The 8,931-nt window shown below is 40.4% G+C and overlaps 1 protein-coding gene across 1 annotated transcript; it reads right to left on the minus strand.

Moving 5' to 3' along the window:
* Window positions 1-2,272: 2,272 nt before the first annotated feature.
* Window positions 2,273-3,663, minus strand: LOC133742696 (12-oxophytodienoate reductase 3-like). Its single transcript, XM_062170377.1, has one exon. It carries the CDS (start codon window positions 3,527-3,529, stop codon window positions 2,339-2,341), a length of 1,191 nt encoding a protein of 396 aa, XP_062026361.1. The 5' UTR covers window positions 3,530-3,663; the 3' UTR covers window positions 2,273-2,338.
* Window positions 3,664-8,931: the final 5,268 nt, after the last annotated feature.

The following is an 8,931-nucleotide window of genomic DNA, read 5'->3' on the forward strand; positions in this document are numbered from 1 at the left end:
AGGTGAGACTCCAATGAAGTTTCTAGCGCCTAAAATCTCAAAAATTATGATGAGTACTGAAGCGACAACAATAGTATTGAGTCCTAAGTTTTATATTTTTTTTAGTGTAAAGTTGTAGGTGTCTCATCTCTCATTGAGAGTAATTGATTCGATCACCAAGCATTAATCAATTTAAAAAATGGTTCGATCACCTAGCATTACTCAACATTTGGAAGTAAAATGGGAGCAGAAAATTGCAGTTTGTGGACCAGTTGGTGCTGGAAAATCATCACTTTTGCATGCTTTACTTGGAGAGATGCCAAAAATGTCAGGAATGGTGAGACAATTTAAAGTAGATGACAAATGTTGGATACGAATATCCTGCACTAATTAAATTTTTGCATTTTACTTCACATGCTTTCTTTTCAATGCGTGCAAACAGGTTGATATATTTGGAAGCATAGCCTATGTTTCTCAGACTTCTTGGATACAAAGTGGGACAGTTCGTGATAACATACTCGATCTTCGGCAAGCCAATGGACAAGAGCAGATATGAGAAGGCCATAAAAGCTTGTGCTTTGGATAAAGATATTACTAGCTTTGATCATGGTGATCTTACTGAAATAGGGCAGAGGGAACTTAACATGAGTGGAGGACAGAAGCAAAGGATTCAGCTGGCCCGAGCTGTCTATAATGATGCCGATATCTATCTCCTTGATGACCCCTAGCCTTTAGTGCAGTGGATGCAAATACAGCTGCAATTCTATTTCATGTAAGAAAGGTTACAAATTCATAGTATTCTCATAACTTCATAACCAAATTCAATGTTATTTATAGAACCAGTACTACTTCATTCAATTTTGAACGATTCACTTAACGCAGGATTGTGTCATGTCTGCTTTGCAAGAGCAAACTGTACGTAATTCTGGTGACTCATCAAGTTGAATTTCTCTCACAAGTTGACAAGATTTTGGTTAGTTATTATAATTAAGCTCATATTCAAATTTTATTTCCCCTCCAATATATTGTGTTTTTTTTTGAATGAAGATAATAGTTTCATTAATAGGAGGCTCAGGCCAGAATGGCACGATACATTGGTACCATTACACTTACAAAAATTCCGCTCCTTTTCCGGAGCCTAGCAGAACAACATAATTCTATACTAAAAACAATAGCAGACAAAGTTCCCGGTGCCAATGCGCTCAATTGCGGTACACCAAAGAACTTTGCACTTAGATGTGTAGAATCACCGATCATTCTGTAGGCAAAGTACCAAAGCTAGGATCCCTAAATATATAGGGAATTATTGAAAGTAAACATAACTACTAACATAGAGTTGGGCTTAGGCCAAAACCCTAGCCCAAAATAGCCAAGATCCAAGAACTCCAACGGAAAGCCCACTCAAAGGCCCAGCAGGCCAGGCTGGACTCCAGCCCCGCAGCCATCTCCGCTCCTGAAACCCCTCACACAGTTCCAGTGAAGCTTTGCATGAGGCCGCTCCGCTGTGATCCCCGCTGCCGCAGAACAGACCCACCGCAGAACATGCCACCTCCACCTTCCTCACACCGAAGCCACCTCAATCCAGTACCCCGCCGACCCACGCCGCTGCAGATCTTGAATCTCAAACCCCTGCAACCGCCGTCCGTCGAAGAAGCCCGAATCGAGTTCCACCAAAACCCGCAGACACAAAGCCACCAGAATCCGAGAGGCAAACCAGAAACCGAAATCTGAACCCACTTGCAAAAACTTTCGAGCAACCCCGCACAGAGTTTTATCGTATAATGCAATCCCCGTCCGGCAGCGGCGTCGACGAGGCCCAAAGGCCAGCCTAGAGCCACCACCGGACGAAGAAAGTGATCGTGCAGAAAGCCCCCGGCGGCTGTGCTTAGGGTTTGGGGATGAGAGTAAAATTACTCTCTTTTTTCTTTCCAATATATTGTGTTTGATACAAAAGGAACACAGTTTTTTTCTTCACTATTTCCTTTTCCAGGTAATTGAGGATGGACAAATTACTCAATCCGGAAGCTACGAGAGTCTCTTGACAACAGAAACTGCATTTGCGAAGCTTGTGAATGCTCACAAAGATGCAGTAACAACATTGGGTCCTTCAAAGTATCAAGTTCAAGAAGATTCTGAATTTAAAAAATAGAAAACTCTTAACCCACCGGCACCCTTACATATGCCAGTGAGAATCAAACTCATGACTTTTACAATGTTGAAATTATAACTTACCAACAGGTCACAGCTCACTAAGCATTACTCAATTTGTTTAAACACATTTTATTCCATCACATTCAAATCACAATAAGGATTTATTTATTCAACCAAACGAACAAGAACAATTTCAACAGCATCACAATCAAAATGGGGAGAGGTCATCCTCTTTCACACTTTCTGTTTCCAGAAAAGGGTAGTCTGTGTAGCCAACTACAGGATCATCGGTGTAGAAAGTCTCCCTAATATACTTGTTCAAAGGAGCATTCAACTTAAACCTCAACACCAAGTCAGGGTTTGAGATAAAATTTCGGCCAAACGACACTAAATCAGCATCACCGGAAGCCACGGTTTCCATTCCTAGTTCTCTCGTAAACCCTCCACTAGCCATGAATGTACCTTGATAAGCTTGTCGCAAAGTCCGCATGAATTGAGCTTCTCTGTCTTGATCAATCTCGGCCCTGCCTAAGTTCATTTGAGTAGCTAAACGAGGCTGAGTCACATGGAGATAAGCGAGCTTTGAACCTACGTTGTATTGAAGCTCATTGAGCCTGCCAATCACTGCAAGGCCTAGGCCAATCGGGTCGGAGTCCGTAGCATCATGAAAATCAATAGCTGGTGAGATTCTGACGGCAACTCTGTCAGCACCAATTGCTTCAACTACTGCTTGAACAATTTGAATCAAGAATTTGCAACGGTTTGCAAGCGACCCACCATACTCATCAGTTCGATCGTTGATTCCATCTTTCAAGAATTGATCAATGAGGTAGCCGTGTGCCGCATGAATCTCAATTCCATCAAAACCTGCTAGAACTGCATTTAAGGCAGCGCGGCGATACTGCTCAACAATCTGAGGTATTTCGTGGGTTTCGAGGCGTCGAGGCTGTGGGTAATTAGTCTCTTGAGATCCATCTGGCATCGGAACTTTCCATCCATTTGAAATGGGATTGTTGGTTGAAGAAATCGGCGAGCCCCCGCCAGGTTGGTAAACTTGATGAGAAGCACGACCTACATGCCAAAGTTGACAGAAAAAAATGGCACCTTTGGCGTGAACGGCGTCGACAACCTTTTTCCATGCCTCGACCTGTTCATCCGTGTAAATCCCAGGAACACGTGGATACCCAGCGCTTGTGTCGGAGGGCGAAGTGCCTTCGCTGATTAACAAGCCACCGGGGGTCGACCTCTGAGAATAATACTTGACCATCGCTGGCTGCGGAATTTCGTTATGTGCTCGACACCTCGTCAGTGGCGCAAGCACTATCCTGTGAGAGAGATTGAACCTGCCCATCTTGTAAGGAGAGAACAGGGTGCGTCCTTTTGATGAAGAATCCGCCATTTCTGATATCTTTTCTTATATATGTTTGAGGTATAGAATCTCAGTCTCAGGTGAGTAAAGCTAGCTGTGTTTGTGGAAAGAAATGATAGAGGTTTATATAGGAAATCAGAGGCACTCTAAAAGCGTAAGCGATGATTTTCATAAAAAAAAAAAAGCGTAAGCGATGACTCTAATGTATGTTCTGGTGGGTTCCGACGGTGGTAAGCGGAGAGTACAGAGGCGGCTCGCAATGAAGTTTTCTGGGTCTTAAACTGTACCTTTTTTGAATTTTCCATGGAATGAATTTCCAACGTAAGACCACGACCCGACGTCTTTGATTTTTTTTTTTTATACCACGTCTTTTCAGCTCTTTAGAGAGTAATTATTTAGGTGGTGTATTTTATTCTCATGCATAAAGAATTGCGTGGCATGTATAAATTCTTGTCTTAAACTCTTAATAAGTGTGAAGATAATTTTTGAAAGTTTTACAATTTGGTAACATAAGATATGCGTACAATTATCATTTTTATAACTTAATTATTCAATCGAGACCCTACTTTACCCTAATGATGACCCTAATTACTTCCCTAAATGATGACTTTTTTCTAGTTACCATTTGAGTTGAAAAGTATGAGTTTAAGCATTTATGGTACATAACAAGGTTATGATATGTTAACATTTCTCATATATGTACTATAGATATTGATATTTCCTTAGATACTTTTAAAAAGTCGAATTACCCGATATATCTACGCATGCATATCAATATTTTGTTCATTACGTGCAGTCGATCACAAACGGTCATGAATTTGTTTAAGCATATCTCTTACAACTTCTTTTTGGAGATATATAGATTTGCCTCTGTCCCTTCATACTTGAGAAGTCGCTCTTTGGTCAGACAGCTTGACCAACATGCTTGCAAATAATATTGGTCGGGTTCCATTCCTCTGGCCGGAGTGTGGTTAGTTAGTGGGACGCGCCCCCTATACTTTCTCATACTTCAAAAGCAGAGCGTTGGTGTTGGACTACTATTCAGTTGTGTGCGCTTTAGCGCTAAGCCTTCCAGGACTGTATATCATTCAATTTTAGAGATATTACTGGATCTTCTTCGATCTGTCATGCCGATTGGGCGGTGAAGGACCCCAACTACATTAACCAGTCGTACAAAAGTTGGTATTAGCTACTTAGCTAGGAGACAGGAAATAACACAAGTTCGAACTTGTGTTATTCTAAATAAATTTCGTCGTCTGTCGATCAAAGAAAACGATTCTTCTTCTTTCTGCAGATTGCCGTGAATTCTCATTTTCATTATTGTTTATGCCCTACTGCATTTATGTACACTGGTATTGAGTTGGGTCAAGACGAAAATGATGACTCGCAAACTGAAATAAAAACTTGATTTTTCTATTCTTTTAATCCTTATAACATCGTTTATATTACTTTAAAATTTACTATAGATGTCTCCTTCTCTTGACGTGCTTGCATGGGTATGTAACAGAGGTCCACACCTTGACATTATTTGGGTTCCCAATCATAGATGGGAGTCATGGGAAAGCTGTAAAACTGTCGATCGGCTCTTATAAATCTGCTGTATACAGGGGATAATTAAAGAAACTTGATCATTGAAAGGAACTGCATGCAGTTTATAATCTTTTAACTAACGTTCCTAGGAGTAAAGTGAATTTAATATATGCACTGTGGTTTGTGCATGTTTACTTCAGTATGGCATAAAACTAAACAAGTAAACAACAGAACAATTTATTTATTCAGTGTTCAGTATAATATATACATATATAGGCATTCATTGCATGCAATCATGCATCATTCAAGATCAAAGTTTAAATCCTCCTCATCATTAACTGCTGGTAATCTTATTTTAATTTATGGTTAACCTCAATTCTATAGTGCGTCACTGCCGTCACACAATGTATAGCTTGAGGATCAAACCAACCATCACATAGGGTCACTCTTAAACACGGGTTGTCTGTCGTTCAGTGCCAGGGCCGGCTCTCAAGGCGTGCAACATGAGCGACAGCACAGGGCCCCCAATTGAGAGGGCCCCAAAATTTTTTTTTTGGTTTTATATATATATTAATATATATTAAAAATTATAAATAATATAAAATAGGGCCCCCATGGTCCTCTACTCCTCTTGCTACGTTCACCTGATACCCTCTTTAGAGGGCCCAATTTTTTTAATGGTTTTATATTTAATAAAGAAATATTAAAGTCTTCAGATTTCACATGCCTACCTCTGTATCCAGCCACACAAACACAACCAAAGTACCAAAATATTAAACTCTCTTTTTTCTGCGTTCTGTGAGTCTGTGACTTCTGTCTCTCCTCTCCTCTCCTCAATTCTCATCGACCAGTCGACCTCAGTACCTCTATATCCAGCCACTCAGGTATGATTGAATCAAATTAATCAATGTTTGCTACGTTATTTACTCGATCCCGTAATGATTCTTTGATGGGTTATTCCTAATGGGTTGATCGATCAGTTTGCACGTAAGAAGGCAAGGAGATGGATTTTCAAATGAATATCAATCAACACTGCTAGAATGTGTTATTTTGAGGGTTTCAGATCAAAGCATCTTTTTGTAATTATTTTTTGCTGCAAACTTTATGTTTGTATTGAATATTTAGCCTCTTTTGTAGGCTCATCTAATGATATATATTGATCATACATTGTTGGTTATTTGATTTTACATTGTGAGTTTGTTCAACTATAAATTTCATATAAGATTGAAGCTTGGAGGGCCGCATCTTAAACTTTCGCACAGGGCCTCCGAAAAGTTTGAGACGGCTCTGTTCAGTGCATGCAGAATGTGTTCATGAATCATGCATATATATGCTTTTACGTCCTGTACGTACAATTAACTGATCGAGGTGCGACTGAGGCTCTTATATTTGGCCTCCTTTACAACCAACGATCGAAAATGTATTGTTGAATCATTTGGATTGCAGTGACAAGAAAGAGTCTTTGGATTGCAGTGACAAGCAAGAGTCTGAAAGCATTGATCATATATAGTATATCAATTTTGAGTCGAGCACAGATTTAAGTTGCTATATATACAAGCCTGAAGGAGTTAAGCTCTGGTAAGTACTCTCTCTCTCTCTTCTCTCTCTTCTGTATCAGCTAGGTTTTCATGACCTACGGGAAAAAATACATGCCAATATTCACTATTACAAATTGGGCCTTAGGACACCAATTGGGAACACTATTTGATAGTAGTGCGTTTTAGAAACAGTCTAACACTAATCAACACAAATGGTGAGTCCGAGTGGGCTTGGCACCATTAGTCAGTGGCTCATCTCTCACACCTTATTAAATAATGAAGATGTTGATGATATGTAAACCAGCCCAACAAAACCTGAACTCTTATTTGAAAGAATGGATCAATCAAAGCATAAAAAGCATGGGTCAATCAATTGCCCAAAAAAAAAACTACTTAATTTATGAGAAACCACAACTCAAACCTTTACATTTATATCACAGGAGAACCTAATATCTTATATATATACATGAACTATATCGATACTCAGATTTCCCGAGGCCCTCCGGCAGCCCGTGGCCTGAGGCGGCTGCCTCAGTTGGCAGCCCTCAGGGCCGGCTCTGCCTTGATCTTTAATCCTTCACCAACACTTCTCTGAAACCCTAGCGCTCTCCTCCCTCTCCTGCTCTATTTCCACGGCTACTGTCTCTCCCTCATTGAACTACTGCCTCCGTCCCCTCACTGGCGCCATCGCCTCTGCTGGTGCTTCTCTTCCAACTCCACCACGTCGTTGCTCAGAGATCCGAACCCCAACTGGTCCAACCTGCCTCCAAGGAGTTTATCCTTCTCGATTGGTGCGACTTCGAGCACCAAATGCCAGCGACGGAGGAACCGAACACAACCGCAATTACGACGGTGCAACAAGCATCAGGTACTCACTCATACACACTTTGTTCTTTGTTTCTGGGTTTGTAGATTCCCGGTTCTTCCTGCTCTCTCTCCGTCTCTTCTGATTTTTATTTCTTTTCAGAGTCTCTGAAAGATTTTGTTCAAGATCTAAGAATTCACTTGTTTGTGATGGTTAGTTATTTTAATATTGTTCTTTGTTTGATTTGAATTGACTGGGTTTACTTAGGTCTCTTTGCTTTGGAGAAATGGAGGCCACGATGCCCATTTGCAAGACTGTTACTCCAACTCCAGTGAGTGCCTATATTTTCTGAAGCTTATTTTGATTTGGATCTGGGTTTTGAATGTACAGTTGTGTTCGGATTAGTTGGAATTTGATGTATATATAGAAGTTCACTGGGAAAGCTTTCATTTTGGTTGATTAGAGCTTGTTTTTGATTCGTGTATTTGAAATTTTTGAGCAGAAAGTTGGTTTCTAGGGTTCTTTAGTGAAGTGGATTAGAAGTACCAATTTTAATTTGGTATCTTTTCTTATTTCTGTATGTATGGTGTGTTTCAGTTTAAGATGTGGATGAGGTTTCGGTGATTGAATCGTATATACTTAGCTTCATTCATTTTTAGTTTTTGTTTCAATATTTTTATAGAAAATGAAGGACAAATATTTGTGGAATGTATTCTGATATATCATATTCGTGTAAACATTTTACAAGCTAAAACTATAAATAGAAGACGAAAGCAGATTGCAGCAAGGTGGAAAGCAGATTGCAGCAAGGTGGTATGAGTACTGGAACGTGGACCGCAGCTATGTACAGAAAGGTAGACAGCAACAAAGTAGACAACGTGTGGAGCTATGTACAGAAGGTGGACAGCAACAAAGTAGATCAACATGTGAACAAAGTAGATCAACATGTGATATATTCCAATATTCCAATACTCCCCCTCAAGCTGGATCAAGGAGGTTTATTGAGCCAGGCTTGCCAAGAATTCGATGGAACTGAGCAGTGGAGAGAGATTTGGTGAAAATATCAGCCAGCTGGTCATGACTTCGAGTGTAATGAGTATCAATAATTTTGGATTGAACTTGAGCTCGAATATAATGGCAATCAACCTCGATGTGCTTGGTTCTTTCATGAAAGACTGGATTAGAAGCAATGTGCATTGCAGCTTGATTGTCACAGAAAAGAGACATTGGTTGACTACTAGGGAACCCCAAATCAGAGAGGAGACCTTTTAGCCAAATAAGCTCACAAGCAGTGGTGGCCATAGCTCGATATTCAGCCTCTGCACTAGAACGAGCAACAACAGTTTGCTTCTTGCTCTTCCAAGTAACCAGGTTACCACCAACAAATGTGCAGAAGCCAGTAGTGGATTTACGATCAAGGGAGTTGCCTGCCCAATCAGCATCAATATATCCCATAATGTGAGTGTTTCCATTGTTTTTCATCAAAATGCCTCTACCAATGGAACCTTTGAGATAGCGAAGGATTCGCTTTACAATGTGAAGATGAGCCAAAGTTGGAG

Source organism: Rosa rugosa, chromosome 1 (genome assembly GCF_958449725.1).
Source record: "Rosa rugosa chromosome 1, drRosRugo1.1, whole genome shotgun sequence".
In the NCBI taxonomy this organism is placed as follows: Eukaryota; Viridiplantae; Streptophyta; class Magnoliopsida; order Rosales; family Rosaceae; genus Rosa; species Rosa rugosa.

What these genes read in the sequence shown, in the direction of transcription:
- LOC133742696 (XM_062170377.1), bottom strand. Translation starts at nt 3,529, where the DNA reads ATGGCGGATTCTTCATCAAAAGGACGCACCCTGTTCTCTCCTTACAAG.